Raw genomic sequence first — 18,813 nt, forward strand, 5'->3', positions numbered from 1 at the left:
TAGGTATAGGTTAAGTAATAATTGTAATTACGAAGCAATAAGATGCTTATCTTAAGATACTAACAAGGTTAGGTAAGGTCGGTGTTTTCTATGAATCTTTTTAAGGGTATCTATTATGTTTAGTATATCACCTATGCACGTAGTTAATAAGTCAATATTGACTTTACGAATTTGCGAGAACGGGTTGGAGGAAGTAGTGCCAGCAAAACCTTATGAAGGTCCTGCCAAAGGCATCAGTAAGACATTACGTTCCATGGTGCAGGAGCAGATGAGCAGCATCAGCCGCCTCATTATTAGCTGTGAAGAGGTACTGTCCCAGCTGGTGGAGTACCGGGGGCAGCTGGGGGACTGGAAGACTCATCACCTCCAGCTCCAGGACAGACTCTATGCTCTGGTAGAGCAGAATAAGTTAGCAATGAAACTCTTGGAACTGGAGGATACCAGTGTGGTGGCTATGACAACACAAGGAGAGGAAGGGAAGACTCAGCTGCAGGCCATGTTGGGGAGCCTCAACACAGTCAACACAGCACAGGAAGTATTCATGACCATCAATGAAGTTGACCAATGCAACATGGAGGTAGAAAATTGGCTCAAGAAGTGCCAGGAACTCTTCCCAGATGTCAAGACTGTCCACACCTCAGTGAAGGTACGCTGCTGAAGGTCACATTGTTCTCACCCAACTGAGTGTAGTATTGCCTCTATATAAACACTTTTGACATGGACACACATCAAGATGAGAGTAGACTTTATATATAGGAAACTTTTTGTTCTAACACCTGAAACATTTTTATTAATAAAGTCAACTGTCATCTTGGTGTTTCTCTACACTGTGGTCAGTGTAGAAAAACATTACTTATATTGTCAAATTACTTTACTCAGTCTGATGCTTCATTATAGTCCAGTTACTTTACTCAGAGCCTGATGCTTCATTATAGTCCAGTTACTTTACTCAGAGCCTGATGCTTCATTATAGTCCAGTTACTTTACTCAGAGCCTGATGCTTCATTATAGTTCAGTTACTTTACTCAGAGCCTGATGCTTCATTATAGTCCAGTTACTTTACTCAGAGCCTGATGCTTCATTATAGTCCAGGTTCCACATTAATGTTTGTGTTGGTAATGACAGGTGCAGGAGACCATCAGGGAGGCCCTGGAGATGATGACCACAGAGACAGGTGCCACAGCTGACCCCGTACACCTGGGAGACTCAGCCTCCACCATTAATGTTTGTGTTGGTAATGACAGGTGCAGGAGACCATCAGGGAGGCCCTGGAGATGATGACCACAGAGACAAGTGCCACAGCTGACCCCGTACACCTGGGAGACTCAGCCTCCAGCATTAATGTTTGTGTTGGTAATGACAGGTGCAGGAGACCATCAGGGAGGCCCTGGAGATGACGACCACAGAGACAGGTGCCACAGCTGACCCCGTACACCTGGGAGACTCAGCCTCCAGCATCATGAATAAAGTTCAGGAAATCACTGGACAGATCCACCAGAAGCAATTAACAGTGAGTTTCTGATTTCCTCTCATAGGTCATATCACAAGATATTGAGTTGCGTTTTTGAGGAGAGGAAGCCTGTTCTTAGGTTTATCGAGGTTCCCCAAGGTCAACTACTGACTTTCCTTAACATACAATGCACAATAGTTGCCTAACTCCTGGATAAATATTTACTGGTAGGTGAACAGACCTAACAGGTGAAAGGAAGCATGTGAACCATTTCTGTCCTGCATGGTGATTGAACCTGTGATCCTCTATTGAACCCGGGATCCTGGCCCCCTCACAGAGGCGCAGAGAGCGGGTGACATTCCACCAACCTACCGGGAAAGCATCCAGGAAGACAGTGAACCAAAACAGACCACTGCTGGGGTCGAAGAGACTGAAGCCTTGAAACTGCCAACAAACTCCCAGACAATGCCAGCATAAACCTCCCTGCCAGTACAGGGAGTCTGGAGCTACAGGTCCAGCACCAACCCTCCTGCCAGTAGGTGGGGGCTGAAGCTACAGGTCCAGCACCAACCCCCTGCCAGTAGAGTGAGACTGGAGCTACAGGTCCAGCACCAACCCCCTGCCAGTAGAGTGAGGCTGGAGCTACAGGTCCAGCGGTCTAGCACCAATCCCCTGCCAGTACCTGGTTGATACCTGGTTGATGGGGTTCTGGGAGTTCTTCTACTCCCCAAGCCCGGCCCGAGGCCAGGCTCGACTTGTGAGAGTCTTGTCCACCAGGCTGTTGCTTGGAGCGGCCCGCAGGGCCACATACCCACCACAGCCCGGCTGATCCGGAACTTCTCTTAGAAAACCGTCCAGTTTTCTCTTGAAGATGTCCACAGTTGTTCCGGCAATATTTATTATAGTCACTGGGAGGACGTTGAACAAGCGCTGACCTCTGATGTTTATACAGTGCTCTCTGATTGTGCCTATGGCAGCCCTGCTCTTCACTGGTTCAATCCTGCATTTTCTTCCATATCGTTCACTCCAGTACGTTGTTATTTTACTGTGTACATTTTGGACCTGACCCTTCAGTATTTTCAATGTGTATATTATTTGGTAACTCTCTCGTCTCCTTTCTAGAGAGTACATTTGGAGAGCTTTGAGACGATCCCAATAATTTAGGTGTTTTATCTCGTCTATGCGTGCCGTATATGTTCTCAGTATTCCCTCTATTTCAGCAATCTCTCCTGCTCTAAAGGGGGAAGTGAGTACTGAGCAGTACTCAAGACGGGACAACACAAGTGACTTGAAGAGTACAACCATTGTGATGGGATCCCTGGATTTGAAAGTTCTCGTAATCCATCCGATCATTTTTCTGGCTGATGCGATATTTGCTTGGTTATGCTCCCTAAACGTTACATCGTCGGACATCATTATTCCCAAATCCTTGACATGCAGTAGAGGTGGGCTAAAACTACAGGTCCAGAACCAACCCCTTGCCAGTAGAGAGGGGCTGGAGCTTTAGGTCCAGCACCAGCCCCCTGCCAGTAGAGGTGGGCTGAAGGTACAGGTCCAGCACCAACCCCCTGCCAGTAGAGGGGGGCTGAAGGTACAGGTCTAGCACCAACCTCCTGCCAGTAGAGGGGGGGCTGGAGCTACATTTCCCACACCAACCCCCTGCCAGTATAGTGGTGGGCTGGAGCTACAGGTCCAGAATCAACCCCCTGCCAGTAGAGAGGGGGGGGGGGGGCTGGAGCTATAGGTCCAGCACCAACCCCCTGCCAGTAGAGGGGGACTGGAACTACAGGTCCAGCACCAACCCCCCTGCCAGTAAAGGGGGGCTGGAGCTACAGGTCCAGAACCAACCCCCTGCCAGTAGAGGGGGGGGGGCTGGAGCTACAGGTCTAGCACCAAATTCCTGGCACTTGAGGGGGGCTGGAACTACAGGTCCAGCACCATCCCCCTGCCAGTAGAGGGGGGCGGGGCTGGAGCTACAGGTCCAACACCAACCCCCTGTCAGGAGAGGGGGGCTCTAGCTACAGGTCCAGCACCATCCCTCCCCCTGCTAGTAGAGTGAGGCTGGAGCTACAGGTCCAGCACCAACCCCCTGCCAGTAGAGGGGAGGGGCAGGAGCTACAGGTCCAGCTTCAACCCCCCTGCCACTAGAGGGGTGGGGCTAGAGCTAAAGTTCCAGAATCAACCACATGCCAGTAGAGGGGGGCTGGAGCAACAGGTCCACCACCAACCCCCTGCCAGTAGAGAGAGGCTGGAGCTACAGGTCCAGCACCAACCCCCTGCCAGTAGAGGGGGCTGGAGCTACAGGTTCAGCACCAACCCCCTGCCAGTAGAGGGGGGCTTGAGATAGAGGTCCAGCATCAACCCCTTTCCAGTAGAGGGGGGGGGGCTGGAGCTACGGGTCCAGCACCAACCCCCTGCCAGTAGAGGGGGGGCTGGAGCTACAGGTCCAGCACCAACCCCCTGCCAGTAGAGGCGGCCTGGAGCTACAGGTCCAGCACCAACCCCCTGCCAGTAGAGGGGGGCTGGAGCTACAGGTCCAGCATCAACCCCCTGCCAGTAGAGGGGGGCTGGAGCTACAGGTCCAGCACCAACCCCCTGCCAGTAGAGGGGGGCTGGAGCTACAGGTCCAGCATCAACCCCCTGCCAGTAAAGGGGGGCTGGAGCTACAGGTCCAGCACTTTCCTGCTAGTAGAGGGGGGCTGGAGCTACAGGTCCAGCACCAACCCCCTGCCAGTAGAAGGGGGCTGGAGTTACAGGTCTAGCACCAACCCCCTGCCAGTAGAAGGGGGCTGGAGCTACAGGTCCAGCATCAACCCCCTGCCAGTAGAGCGGGGCTGGAGCTACAGGTCCAGCATCAACCCCCTGCCAGTAGAGGGGGGGCTGGAGCTACAGGTCCAGCACCAACCCCCTGCCAGTAGAGAGAGGCTGGAGCTACAAGTCCAGCATCAACCCCCTGCCAGTAGAGGGGGGGCTGGAGCTACAGGTCCAGCACCAACCCCCTGCCAGTAGAGGGGGGCTGGAGCTACAGGTCCAGCACCAACCCCCTGCCAGTAGAAGGGGGCTGGAGTTACAGGTCTAGCACCAACCCCCTGGCTGTAGAGTGGGGGGGGGGGCTGGAGCTACAGGTCCAGCACCAACCCCCTGCGAGTAGAGGGGGGGCTGGAGATATAGGTTCAGCACCAACCCCTTTCCAGTAGAGGGGGGGGGGGGGCTGGAGCTACAGGTCCAGCACCAACTTCCTCTGCTAGTAGAGGGCAGCTGAAGCTAAAGGTCCAGCACCAACTCTCCTGCCAGTAGAGGGGGCTGGAGCTACAGGTCCAGCAGCAACCCCCTTCCAGTAGAGGGGGGGGGGGGCAGGAGCTACAGGTCGTAGCACCAACCCCCTGCCAGTAGAGGGGGGCTGGAGATATAGGTCCAGCACCAACCCCCTGCCAGTAGAGGAGGGCTGGAGCTACAGGTCCAGCACCAACTCCCTGCCAGTAGAGGGGGGCTGAAGATACAGGTCCAGCTCCAACCCGCTGCCAGTAGAGGGAGGGGCTGGAGCTGTAGGTCCAGCACCAACCCCCTGCCAGTAGAGGGGGCTGGAGATGTAGATCCAGCACCAACCCCCTGCCAGTAGAGGGGAGGGTTGGAGCTTCAGGTTTAGCACCAGCCTCTTGACAGTAGAGGAGGGCAGGAGCTACAGGTCCAGCACCAACCCCATGCCAGTAAAAGGGGGACTGGAGCTACAGGTCCAGCACCAACCCCCTGGCAGTAGAGGGGGGGGGGCTGGAGCTACAGGTTCAGCACCAATCCCCTGCCAGTAGAGGGGGGGGGCTGGAGCTACTGGTCCAGCACCAACCCCCTGCCAGTAGAGGGGGGGCTGGAGCTACAGGTCTAGCACCAACCCCCTGGCAGTAGAGGGGGGCTGGAGTTACAGGTCCAGCACCAACCCCCTGCCAGTAGAGGGGGGCTGGAGCTACATGTCCAGCACCAACCCCCTGCCAGTAGAGGGGGGCTGGAGCTACTGGTCCAGCCGTAACCCCCTGCCAGTAGAGGGAGGCGCTGGAGCTGTAGGTCCAGAACCAACCCCCTGCCAGTAGAGAGGGGCTGCAGCTACTAGTCCAGCCCCAACCCCCTGCCATTAGAGGGGGCCTGGAGCTACAGGTTCAGCACCAGCCCCTTGACAGTAGAGGGGGGCAGGAGATACAGGTCTAACACCAACCCCCCATGCCAGTAGAGGGGGGTCTGGAGTTACAGGTCCAGCACCAACCCCTTGCCAATTGAGGAGGGGATGGAGCTACATGTCCAGCACCAACCCCCCTGCCAGTAGAAGGGGGCTGGAGCTAGAGGCCCAGCACCAACCCCTTTGCAGTAGAGGGGGGGCTGGAGCTACATGTCCAGCAACAACCCCCCTGCCATTAGAGGAGGGGCTGGAGCTAAAGGTCCAGCACCAACCCCTTGCCAGTAGAGGTAGGCTGGAGCTACAGGTCCAGCACCAACCCCCTGCCAGTAGAGGGAGGCTGGAGTTACAGGTCCAGCACCAACCCCCTGCCAGTAGAGGGGGGTTGGAGCTACAGGTCCAGCACCAACCCCCGGTCAGCAAAGGGGGGGCTGAAGCTATAGGGCTAACACCAACCCGCTGTCAGCAGAGGGGGGGGGGGGGGCTGGAGATATAGGGGTAACACCAACCCTCTGCCAGTAGAGGGGGGCTGGAGCTACTGGTTCAGCACCGACCCTGTTACGGCCCTCTCGGGTCGCAACGGGGTTCTTACTCTGATGTTGTTAGAGGAAGTTGTATCCGGCCCCAAGCCAGTAGTGGCTTTCAAGGGATAAGATCCGTGACACAAGAAAACTTAAAGGGGGAAGGGAAAGAAAGTTAAGAACTTAAGACTATAATTGTTACCATCACCAAATAAATAATATATATAAAAGAGTGCACAGGGGGAGGGGTATTAACACTGTACAGGGGAAATACACAATCGTCTTCTGCTGAAGACTCTGGATCCAGACTCTCGGTGCTGAGTCCTCGGTGCTTTCGTGGTCTCTTGACGAATCCTTCGACCAAGCTGAGTCTACCCTGGCCACAGGTCAGCCAAAACACAGGTCCACTGGGGGCACCGCCGTGGAGGCCGTCAACCACAAGTCCAGCAGGTCTGCTGGCAGGTTCTGGATCAGCCAGGCTGGTCAGGCCACTCCACGACCGATACTAGGGGTAACGCCCTAGACAGGAGCCTCGTGTGATACCACAAATCACTCTCCTGTCCTCAGTACCCCAGTGGATAATCGTCTCCAGCAGTCGGTCCCGGGTAATCCTTCTACTGCCACTCCACTGACAGGGTAACACCACAGTGTTCTTCCGGGGGACGACTTCACAGCTGCTGCAGCAAAGCACAAGGTATGGAGACGGCTGCTTTGGGTAGACTGACTCAACTTCCATCACAGCAGTCCCAGGTCGACTCTGTAAGCAGACACGTCATCAAAAACAGGGACACTAAAACACCTCACTTACAGGCTCAGACACAAACGCCCACCTATCCACTCCATAGATGGCACTGGTGTCTGAGCACCACCTCACCAGAGGTCAGCAGCGGCTGTGTTGAGCGCTGAACAGGACTGGAAACTGGCCCTCGAGGCCAGTACACGTCGTCCTCACCAGGTGTCGTCGTCCGTTTGGAGGAGGTTTCGGGAGCTGACCCACAGATGGCGCGGTCGTCACTGCTCCGGGCTCGGACGCTGGATCCGGGTTCGTAACAAACCCCCTGCCAGTAGAGGGGGGGGGGGCTGCAGCTACAGGTCCAGCACCAACCCCCTGCCAGTAGAGGGGGGGGGGGGCAGGAGCTACAGGTCTAGCACCAACCTCCTGGCAGTAGAGGGGGGCTGGAGTTACAGTTCCAGCACCAACCCCCTGCCACTAGAGGGGGGCTGGAGCTACTGGTCCAGCACCAACCCCCTGCCAGTAGAGGGGGGCTGGAGCTACAGATCCAGCACCAATCCCCTGCCAGTAGAGGGGGGCTGGAGCTACAGGTCCTACCTTGAGGCTACCTTGAGGTGCTTCCGGGGCTTAGTGTCCCCGCGGCCCGGTCGTCGACCAGGCCTCCTGGTTGCTGGACTGATCAACCAGGCTGTTAGACGCGGCTGCTCGCAGCCTGACGTATGAGTCACAGCCTGGTTGATCAGGTATTCTTTGGAGGTGCTTATCCAGTTCTCTCTTGAACACTGTGAGGGGTTTGCCAGTTATGCCCCTTATGTGTAGTGGAAGCGTGTTGAACAGTCTCGGGCCTCTGATGTTGATAGAGTTCTCTCTCAGAGTACCTGTTGCACCTCTGCTTTTCAACGGGGGTATTCTGCACATCCTGCCATGTCTTCTGGTCTCATGTGGTGTTATTTCTGTGTGCAGGTTTGGGACCAGCCCCTCAAATATTTTCCACGTGTAAATTATTATGTATCTCTCCCGCCTGCGCTCAAGGGAGTACAGATTTAGGCTCTTTAGTCGGTCCCAGTAATTTAGATGTTTTACTGAGTGGATTCTAGCAGTAAAGGATCTCTGCACGCTCTCTAGGTCAGCAATTTCTCCAGCTTTGAAAGGGGCTGTCATTGTGCAGCAGTACTCCACTCTAGAGAGCACAAGCGTTTTGAAAAGTATCATCATCGGTATAGCATCTCTAGTGTGAAAAGTTCTTGTTATCCAACCTGTCATTTTTCTTGCAGTTGTGACGGCTACTTTATTGTGTTCTTTAAAGGTAAGGTCTTCCGACATGAGTACACCCAGGTCCTTTACATTGCCTTTTCGTTCTATGTTATGATTTGCCTGCGTTTTGTACGTGGTTTCTGTTTTTATATTTTAAATTTTTCCGTAGCGCATGAGCTGAAACTTATCCTCGTTGAATACCATATTATTTTCTGTAGCCCATAGAAAGACCTGATCTACATCTGATTGGAGGTTTGCCGTGTCCTCTATGTTGCCAACTCTCATGAAAATCCTAGTGTCATCTGCAAAGGATGATACAGTGCTATAGGTTGTGTTCTGGTCTATGTCCGATATGAGGATGAGAAAAAGTACTGGAGCAAGCACAGTACCCTGGGGGACTGAGCTCTTCACGGTTGATGGGCTGGATTTTATTTTGTTGACTATTACACATTGGGTTCTGTCAGTCAGGAAATTGTAGATCCATCTGCCTATTTTCCCGGTAATTCCTTTTGAACGCATTTTATGTGCAATAACACCATGGTCACATTTATCAAAAGCTTTTGCGAAATCTGTGTAAATTACATCAGCGTTTTGTTTGTCTTCCATAGCATCTAATGCCATATCATAGTGGTCCAGCAACTGCGACAGGCAAGAGCGCCCTGTTCTGAAACCATGTTGTCCGGGGTTATGGAGATGCTGTGATTCCATGTATTTTGTGATCTTACTTCTTAGCACTCTCTCAAAAATTTTTATGATGTGCGATGTTAGTGCTATCGGTCTGTAATTTTTTGCCTCTGCCTTATTTCCTCCTTTATGGAGTGGTGCTATCTCTGCTGTTTTTAGTATGTCAGGGATAACGCCAGTATCTAGGCTTTGTCTCCACAGAATGTGAAGGGCCTGCGATAGTGGTTTTTTACAGTTCTTGATGAATATGGAGTTCCAAGAATCCGGGCCTGGTGCAGAGTGCATAGGCATACTGTTTATGGCTTCTTCAAAATCTAGTGGGGATAGGGCGACGTCTGATATATGATTTGATGTTGGTATCATATCCATGAAAAATTCATTTGGGTTATCAATCTTTAGTGCATTTAATGGCTCACTGAAAACAGAGTCGTACTGCTTCCTCAGTAACTCGCTCATTTCTTTGTTGTCATCTGTGAAAGTTCCATCTCCCTTTCGCAGGGGCCCGATACTAGATGTGGTTTTTGATCTTTATTTTGCATAGGAGAAAAAATATTTCGTATTTCTCTCTATTTCACTGATGGCCTTTTGCTCTCTTTGCCTCTCCTGGGTTTTGTATGATTCTTGTAGCTTGAGTTCAATTGTTTCTATTTCTCTACCTAACCTTCTTCGCCGTTCTTGAGATAGGGTGCGACTCTCAAGTTGTTCCGCGATTCGTTTTCTTCGCCTATATAGGGAACGACGTTCCCGTTCCAATCTGCATCTCTTTCTCTTTTTTCTTAGGGGTATGCGGTTTGAACATATCTCTAGTGCTACTGAGCTTATTTTTTCCAGGCACTGGTTCAGGTTTGCATTTTCTAGCTGTTCTTCCCAGTTTATTTCTGTGAAGTCCTGGTTTATTTGCTCCCAGTTTATCCGTTTATTATTGAAGTTGAATTTGCTGAAATCTCCTCCACCGGGAATCTGGACTGGTTTTGAAGGTCCATTCCCCATGGTTGTCAGAACTTCAATTAAGTTGTGATCTGAGTAACAGGTATTTGTAATCATTATGTTCCCGATCAACTCATCATTATTAGTGAAAATGAGGTCCAGCGTGTTCTCCTTCCTAGTTGGTTCTACTATTTGCTGGTTTAAGGCAAACCTATCGCACATCCGTAGCAGGTCATTTGCATGTGCCTGCTCATTTAGGCTACTTCCTGGTATTCTTTCTGATATTACTGTATTAGCCAGGTGCTTCCATTTCAGGTGCCGTAGGTTGAAGTCCCCAAGCAGGATGATGTTCGGAGCTGGATTTGTGAGGTTTTCCAAGCAGTGCTCTATTTTCATTAGTTGGTCTTTAAACTGCTGAGGGTTTGCCTCCGGTGACTTATATACAAGGACAATAACTACATTTAGGATCTCTATTTTGACTATCAGCACTTCCACCATATCATTTGAGGTGTTTAGCAGCTCAGTACAGATGAGTGTGTCTTTGATGTAGAGGCTGACCCCACCCTGAAGCCGGTGTTTCCTATCACATCTGAAGAGATTGTATTCTGAGATCCATATTTCACCATCAAGGTAGTCCTTTGTGTGAGTATCCGTTAGGGCTGCAAACACTGCATTTGCCTCATGAAGGAGACCATCTATAAAATGAACTTTGTTGGATTTGCGTGTTTTTATACCCTGGATGTTGGCAAATATAAATGATGTTATCGTGTTGGTGGAAGTGCTGGATGCTTTAATTGGTGTTAATATCTGAGGCTCTGGTAAGGAGGCCACTGTGTTTGCGTCCTCTCTAGCATTTGACCGAGTTGGTGGTAGAGTCTGGTCATTTTTAGCCATTCTTCTCCTCCTCCTCTTGCTAAAAAATTATCCCGGTTGATGGAGTAGTGGCTGTTTTCATAGTGGTAGTCTGTCGGTTTTATTCGCCTGGTACCTCTTATATGAAAAGCTGGGCATTCAGCATTGAAGCACTCTTTCCTGTCCAAAGAGTTCTTGCAAATTTCTGGGTGAAAGAATTCACAGCTTTTGGTACATTTACCTGTATTGAGGAGGTTTCTGCACTTTCTAGGGTGATCGTGTGTACATGTTCCATTTATTCTTCCCGATTCCCCATGCTTACAGGTTGCCCATCTGTAATACCAACAGATTTTGGGGCCTTGTTTTGTTTGTTTCCCTCTGCCAGGGACCGCACTCTGCTGCGGCGCCCCCGACACTGTGCCCTGCTCCGGTGCCTGTGACACCGCGCTCTGCTCCGGTGCCTGTGACACCGCGCTCTGCTCCGGGGCCTGTGACACCGCGCTCTGCTCCGGTGCCTGTGACACCGCGCTCTGCTCCGGTGCCTGTGACACCACGCTCTGCTCCGGTGCCTGTGACACCGCGCTCTGCTCCGGTACCTGTGGCACCGCGCACTGCTCAGGGGTCCCCGACTCCGTGCCCTGCTCAGGCATCCCCGTCTCCGCGCCCTGCTCAGGCATCTCCGACTCCGTGCCCTGCTCAGGCATCCCTGACTCCGCGCCCTGCTCAGGCATCCCCGACTCCGTGCCCTGCTCAGGCATCCCCGACTCCGCGCCCTGCTCAGGCGCCGCTGCCACAGAGCTCTGTGCTACAGCTGGTTGTACCTTGGTGTCATGTACAGTTTGTTTGAAGACATTAGAAATTGCTATGCAGGCATTAATTAGTAATTCTCTGTTTTCGGCGGGAGTTTTATCCAGGATTTCCATCAATTTCAAAAAAGTTACATCATCCTTTTTGCAGAGCCAGTACACAGAGTGGTCACTGGGACCATTTCTCCTTGAATTGTTAGTCATGTTGGCACATTTTTTGTGTATGGCTGCTGAACAGAGTTGGCATTGAAAGCTCTGTTGGTAATCTACCTTCATGTTGCATTCTATGCACGTTTTTATCAAAGACATTTTTTGAACACTTCTGTTCAGTGGTGATGGTCTTACAAGGTGGGGTGTTGACCGGTGGGGGAGTGGACCGCGGGTGCTGGCCGTGGGAGCTAGCCGTGGGAGCTGGCCGTGGGTGTTGACCGTGGGTGTTTACCAACTTGAGATAGGCCTGGAAGAGGCTGTATGGACGGCCAGTGTTGCTACCACGTGTCGCACTCTTAATTTGTTTTGTTCACTTGTTAGATTACATTACTTGCATTTTCCCACTAGTTATCATACAGTAGAGGCGTCTAGTTTCTGTGTCTGGGCACTAGTTACCTGAGTACGTTACACTATTTGAAAGAATACACACACAAGAGGGTACTGGGGTGGGCCTACCTCCAAGTGGCCTTTGTTTACACACACACGACGGACTTATTTTGTGTGTAATTTGTTCACTTGATATTAGACTATGTTATCTTAATTTTTGTTATAATAGACACAGGTTTTGCATAGAGAGCTTAGCACTATGGGCACTGATTACTTGATGTTTCAATAGCGAGAGATGTGATTTATTGACGACTTGGCAACTATCGCCTAAGGCCTCCTGGCACCACGAGGGCAGCCTTGACTACACACGAAGTTCACTTATTTTTCCTTTAGCACAAACGGTCTGATGGTAATCACTATGATATATTGGTTAATATGTTGAGACACACTTTAAAAGTTATCTGACTGTGTTTAGTTCCTGTATCACTGAAATGTCCCTAGTTATATATTGTTTTCCGCGGAGCTCGCACCGCGTGGCCCTTCCCCTCTCACACCCAAAACAACTCCCGTGACCGTGGGTGTTTACCCACGAACACCCAGCACCAACACCGAACAGTCCAGCACCAACCCCCGGCCAGTAGAGGGGGGCTGGAGCTACAGGTCCAGCACCAATCCCCTGCCAGTAGAGGGGGGCTGGAGCTACAGGTCCAGCACCAACCCCTGCCAGTAGAGAAAACCTGGAGCTACAGGTCTAGCACCAACCCCCTGCCAGTAGAGGTGGGCTGGAGCTACAGGTCCAGCACCAACCCCCTGCCAGTAGAGGGAGGCTGGAGCTACAGGTCCAGCACCAATCCCCTGCCAGTAGAGGGGGGCTGGAGCTACAGGTCCAGCACCAACCCCTGCCAGTAGAGAAAACCTGGAGCTACAGGTCTAGCACCAACCCCCTGCCAGTAGAGGTGGGCTGGAGCTACAGGTCCAGCACCAACCCCCTGCCAGTAGAGGGGGGCTGGAGCTACAGGTCCAGCACCAACCCCCTGCCAGTAGAGGTGGGCTGGAGCTACAGGTCCAGCACCAACCCCCTGCCAGTAGAGGGAGGCTGGAGCTACAGGTCCAGCACCAACCCCCTGCCAGTAGATTGGAGCTGGAGCTACAGGTCCAGCACCAACCCGCTGCCTGTAGAGGGGGGGGGGTGGAGTAATAGGTCCAGCACCAGTCCCCTGCCAGTAGAGGTGGGCTGGAGCTACAGGTCCATCACCATCCCCCTGCCAGTAGAGGGGGGCTGGAGCTACCGGTCCAGCACCAACTCTTCGGCCAGTAGTGTGGGGCTGGAGCTATAGGTCCAGCACCAACCCCCTGCCAGTAGAGGGGGGCTAGAGCTACAGGTCCAGCACCAACCCCCTGCCAGTAGAGGGGGGCTGGAGCTACAGGCACAGCACCAACCCCTTGCCAATAGAGGGGGGGGAGGATGGAGCTACAGGTCCAGCACCAACCCCCCTGCCAGTAGAGGGGGGCAGGAGCTACAGGTCCAGCACCAACCCCTCTGCCATTAGAGGAGGGGCTGGAGCTAAAGGTCCAGCACCAACCCCCTGCCAGTAGAGGGGGCTGGAGCTACAGGTCCAGCACCAACCCTTTGCCAGTAGAGGGAGGCTGGAGCTACAGGTCCAGCACCAACCCCCTGCCAGTAGAGGGGGGGCAGGAGCTACAGGTTCAGCACCAACCCCCTGGCAGTAGAGGGGCTGGAGCTACAGGTCTAGCACCAACCCCCTGGCAGTAGAGGGGGGCTGGAGCTACAGGTCCAGCACCAACCCCCTGCCAGTAGAGGGGAGGGTTGGAGCTACATATCCAGCACCAACCCCCCATGCCAGTAGAGGGGGGGGGGCAGGAGCTACAGGTCTAGCACCAACCCCCAGCCAGTAGAGGGGGGGCTTGAGCTACAGGTCCAGAAACAACCCCCTGCCAGTAGAGGGGGGGCTGGAGCTACAAGTCCAGCACCAACCCCCTGCCAGTAGAGGGGGGGCTGGAGCTACAGGTCCAGCACCAACCCCCTGCCAGTAGAGGGGTGCTGGAGCTACAGGTCTAGCACCAACCCCCTGCCAGTAGAGGGGGGGCTGGAGATACAGGTCCAGCACCAACCCCCTGCCAGTAGAGGGGGGCTGGAGCTACAGGTCTAGCACCAACCCCCTGCCAGTAGAGGGGGGGCTGGAGATACAGGTCCAGCACCAACCCCCTGCCAGTAGAGGGGAGGGATGGAGCTTCAGGTTCAGCACCAACCCCTTCCCAGTAGAGGGGGCAGGAGCTACAGGTCCAGCACCAACTCCCCATGCCTGTAGAGGGGGCTGGAGCTACAGGTCCAGCACTAACCCCCTGCCAGTAGAGGGGGGCTGGAGCTACATTTCCAGCAGCAACCCTCTGCCAGTAGAGGGGGGGCTGGAGCTACAGGTCCAGCACCAACCCCATGCCAGTAGAGGGGGGCTGGAGCTACAGGTCCAGCACCAACCCCCTGCCAGTAGAGGGCGCTGGAGCTTCAGGTCAAGCACCAACCCCATGCCAGTAGAGGTGGCTGGAGCTTCAGGTTCAGCACCAACCCCATGCCAGTAGAGGGGGGCTGGAGCTACAGGTCCAGCACCAACCCCCTGCCAGTAGAGGGCGCTGGAGCTTCAGGTCAAGCACCAACCCCATGCCAGTAGAGGTGGCTGGAGCTTCAGGTTCAGCACCAACCCCATGCCAGTAGAGGGGGGGCTGGAGCTACAGGTCCAGCACCAACCCCCTGCCAGAAGAGGGGGTTGGAGCTACAGGTCCAACACCAACCCCCTGCCAGAAGAGGGGGCTGGAGCTACAGGTCCAACACCAACCCCTACCAGTAGAGTGGGACTGGAGCTACAGGTCCAACACCAACCCCCTGCCAGTAGAGGGGGCTGGAGCTACAGGTCCAACACCAACCCCCTGCCAGTAGAGTGGGGCTGGAGCTACAGGTCCAACACCAACCCTCTGCCAGTAGAGGGGGCTGGAGCTACAGGTCCAACACCAACCCCCTGTTAGTAGAGTGGGGCTGGAGCTACAGGTCCAACACCAACCCCCTGCCAGTAGAGGGGGCTGGAGCTACAGGTCCAGCACCAACCCTCTTCCAGTAAAGGGGGGCTGGAGCTACAGGTCTAAAATAACGGGACTGACACTGACCACAGGTTTTAATGGGTCTGACACTGGCCACAGGTGATAATGGGGCTGACACTGTCCACAGGTGATAATGGGTCTGACACTGGCCACAAGTGATAATGGGGCTAACACTGTCCACAGGTGATAATGGGGCTGACACTGTCCACAGGTGATAAGACTGACCACAGGTGATAATGGGGCTGACACTGACCACAGGTGATAATGGGGCTGACGCTGACCACAGGTGATAATGGGTCTGACACTGTCCACAGGTGATAATGGGGCTGACACTGTCCACAGGTGATAAGACTGACCACAGGTGATAATGGGGCTGGCACTGACCACAGGTGATAATGGGGCTGACACTGACCACAGGTGATAATGGGGCTGACACTGTCCACAGGTTGAGGACCTCCGCAGGATGAGGGAGCCCGTCAAGAGGCTGGTGGAGGCTGGCCGGGTGTTGGCCGTCCAGGAAGACCAAGATGGCCGCCGCTCCGCCAGGATAACTCTACAAGACGGACAGCTGTACCTCCACCCACTCCTGCGTCAGCCCACGCCCGCCCACGCCCACACCCTCCAGGTTACTTTATTACACTCACTAGTCTTACTGACATTACAGACTTACTGAGTTATGATAACTAATATGATAACATTTTGTTATACAGTTATCAGCGTGATTTATTTCATTTTCTGCAGGAGAGTGAGGTTGTGGGCGTGCTGGACCCCTCCTGCACCCTGGCGTTCCTTGACCTCGGGTGGGCGGGGTCAACAAGAGGGCGGGTCACCATCCGGCTGACCCCTGACACTTCGCTGGCCAGACAGTTTGTGTTGTTGTGTACGGGCCAGCGGGGCCACACCTACCGCAACACTAAACTGTTGAGGGTGTGGAACAAGGGTTTCCCGGGGGAGTGGGTGGAGGGCGGAGACTGCGAGAGTAATGATGGTGAGGGAGGAGCCCCACTGCTGCCTGACCTCCAGGGGCAGTACCGGGAGTCAGGCCGGGCAGGAGCTGTGCGGGCCTCGAGTGGGCCGGGGGGTCCCAAGAGTGCCCAGTTCGTCATCATCACCAGGGAACGCCCGGGTGGTCGCCAGTGGCCACATGTCTTCGGTGATGTGGAGAGCGGCCTGGATGTGGTGAGGGCAGCAGTCAACCACAGTAACATTAGGGAGGTGACTGTGGTGGACTGTGGTGTTGTGCTGCCACTCTAGTTCACTGTACCACCACCACTACTACTGTGGTGTTGTGCTGCCACTCTAGTTCACTGTACCACCACCATCACTACTGTGGTGTTGTGCTGCCACTCTAGTTCACTGTACCATCACCATCACTACAGTGGTGATGTGCTGCCACTCTAGTTCACTGTACCATCACCATCACTACTGTGGTGTTGTGCTGCCACTCTAGTTCACTGTACCACCACCATCACTACTGTGTTGTTGTGCTGCCACTCTAGTTCACTGTACCATCACCATCACTACTGTGGTGTTGTGCTGCCACTCTAGTTCACTGTACCATCACATCACTACTGTGGTGTTGTGCTGCCACTCTAGTTCACTGTACCACCACCATCACTACTGTGGTGTTGTGCTGCCACTCTAGTTCACTGTACCACCACCATCACTACTGTGGTGTTGTGCTGCCACTCTAGTTCACTGTACCACCACCATCACTACTGTGGTGTTGTGCTGCCACTCTAGTTCACTGTACCACCACCATCACTACTGTGGTGTTGTGCTGCCACTCTAGTTCACTGTACCACCACCATCACTACTGTGGTGTTGTGCTGCCACTCTAGTTCACTGTACCACCACCATCACTATTGTGGTGTTGTGCTGCCACTCTAGTTCACTGTACCACCACCATCACTACTGTGGTGTTGTGCTGCCACTCTAGTTCACTGTACCACCACCATCACTACTGTGGTGTTGTGCTGCCACTCTAGTTCACTGTACCACCACCATCACTACTGTGGTGTTGTGCTGCCACTCTAGTTCACTGTACCACCACCATCACTACTATGGTGTTGTGCTGCCACTATAGTTCACTGTACTATCACTACTGTGGTGTTGTGCTGCCACTCTAGTACACTGTACCATCACTACTGTGGTGTTGTGCTGCCACTCTAGTTCACTGTACCATCACCATCACTACTGTGGTGTTGTGTTGCCACTATAGTTCACTGTACTATCACTACTGTGGTGTTGTGCTGCCACTCTAGTTCACTGTACCATCACTACTGTGGTGTTGTACTGCTACTCTAGTTCACTGTACCTCCACCATCACTACTGTGGTGTTGTACTGCCACTCTAGTTCACTGTACCACCACCATCACTACTGTGGTGTTGTGCTGCCACTCTAGTTCACTGTACCACCACCATCACTACTGTGGTGTTGTGCTGCCACTATAGTTCACTGTACTATCACTACTGTGGTGTTGTGCTGCCACTCTAGTACACTGTACCATCACTACTGTGGTGTTGTGCTGCCACTCTAGTTCACTGTACCATCACCATCACTACTGTGGTGTTGTGTTGCCACTATAGTTCACTGTACTATCACTACTGTGGTGTTGTGCTGCCACTCTAGTTCACTGTACCATCACTACTGTGGTGTTGTACTGCTACTCTAGTTCACTGTACCTCCACCATCACTACTGTGGTGTTGTACTGCCACTCTAGTTCACTGTACCACCACCATCACTACTGTGGTGTTGTGCTGCCACTCTAGTTCACTGTACCACCACCATCACTACTGTGGTGTTGTGCTGCCACTCTAGTTCACTGTACCACCACCATCACTACTGTGGTGTTGTGCTGCCACTCTAGTTCACTGTACCACCACCATCACTACTGTGGTGTTGTGCTGCCACTCTAGTTCACTGTACCACCAACATCACTACTGTGGTGTTGTGCTGCCATTCTAGTTCACTGTACCATCACTACTGTGGTGTTGTGCTGCCACTCTAGTTCACTGTACCATCACTACTGTGGTGTTGTGCTGCCACTCTAGTTCACTGTACCATCACTACTGTGGTGTTGTGCTGCCACTCTAGTTCACTGTACCACCACCATCACTACTGTGGTGTTGTGCTGCCACTCTAGTTCACTGTACCATCACTACTGTGGTGTTGTGCTGCCACTCTAGTTCACTGTACCATCACTACTGTGGTGTTGTGCTGCCACTCTAGTTCACTGTACCATCACTACTGTGGTGTTGTGCTGCCACTCTAGTTCACTGTACCATCACTACTGTGGTGTTGTGCTGTTGTACTTTGGTATCGTATACCTGACAATCACGGCTGTATCACCATCAATGCTATATCTTCCCAGTACTGTAACCTATCATTGTTGTATCACTATAGCTTCACTATCACCTCTGTATATCACCATCACCTCTGTATATCACTCTGTATATGTTGTGATATTACCATACTGGTCCATGGTGTGTTGTGATATTACCATACTGGACCATGGTGTGTTGTGGTATTACCATACTGGACCATGGTGTATTGTGGTATTACCATATGGGTGTGAGGTGGTGTTATGACCACACATACACCAGTATGATCATACTGTAGCTGGTGTATGATGTGCTCAAACTGTATAGTGATGTCTTGGCTGATTAGCCTAGTATCACGAATATTAGATTATATAGTTATTCTTTTTTTGACAACACACTAGTATTAAATGTGTATTGCCAATGTATTCCACATATATCTATGTATATTATA

The 18,813-nt window shown here is 52.8% G+C and overlaps 1 protein-coding gene across 1 annotated transcript; it reads left to right on the top strand.

Annotated features, from left to right (window-relative positions):
- Window positions 1-128: 128 nt before the first annotated feature.
- Window positions 129-16,682, top strand: LOC123749533 (uncharacterized). Its single transcript, XM_045731628.2, has 4 exons — window positions 129-646; window positions 1,364-1,510; window positions 15,483-15,662; window positions 15,779-16,682. The coding sequence occupies exons 1-4, from the start codon at window positions 134-136 to the stop codon at window positions 16,289-16,291; spliced, it is 1,353 nt and encodes a 450-aa protein (XP_045587584.2). The 5' UTR covers window positions 129-133; the 3' UTR covers window positions 16,292-16,682.
- Window positions 16,683-18,813: the final 2,131 nt, after the last annotated feature.

This window comes from Procambarus clarkii, chromosome 38 (genome assembly GCF_040958095.1).
Source record: "Procambarus clarkii isolate CNS0578487 chromosome 38, FALCON_Pclarkii_2.0, whole genome shotgun sequence".
In the NCBI taxonomy this organism is placed as follows: Eukaryota; Metazoa; Arthropoda; class Malacostraca; order Decapoda; family Cambaridae; genus Procambarus; species Procambarus clarkii.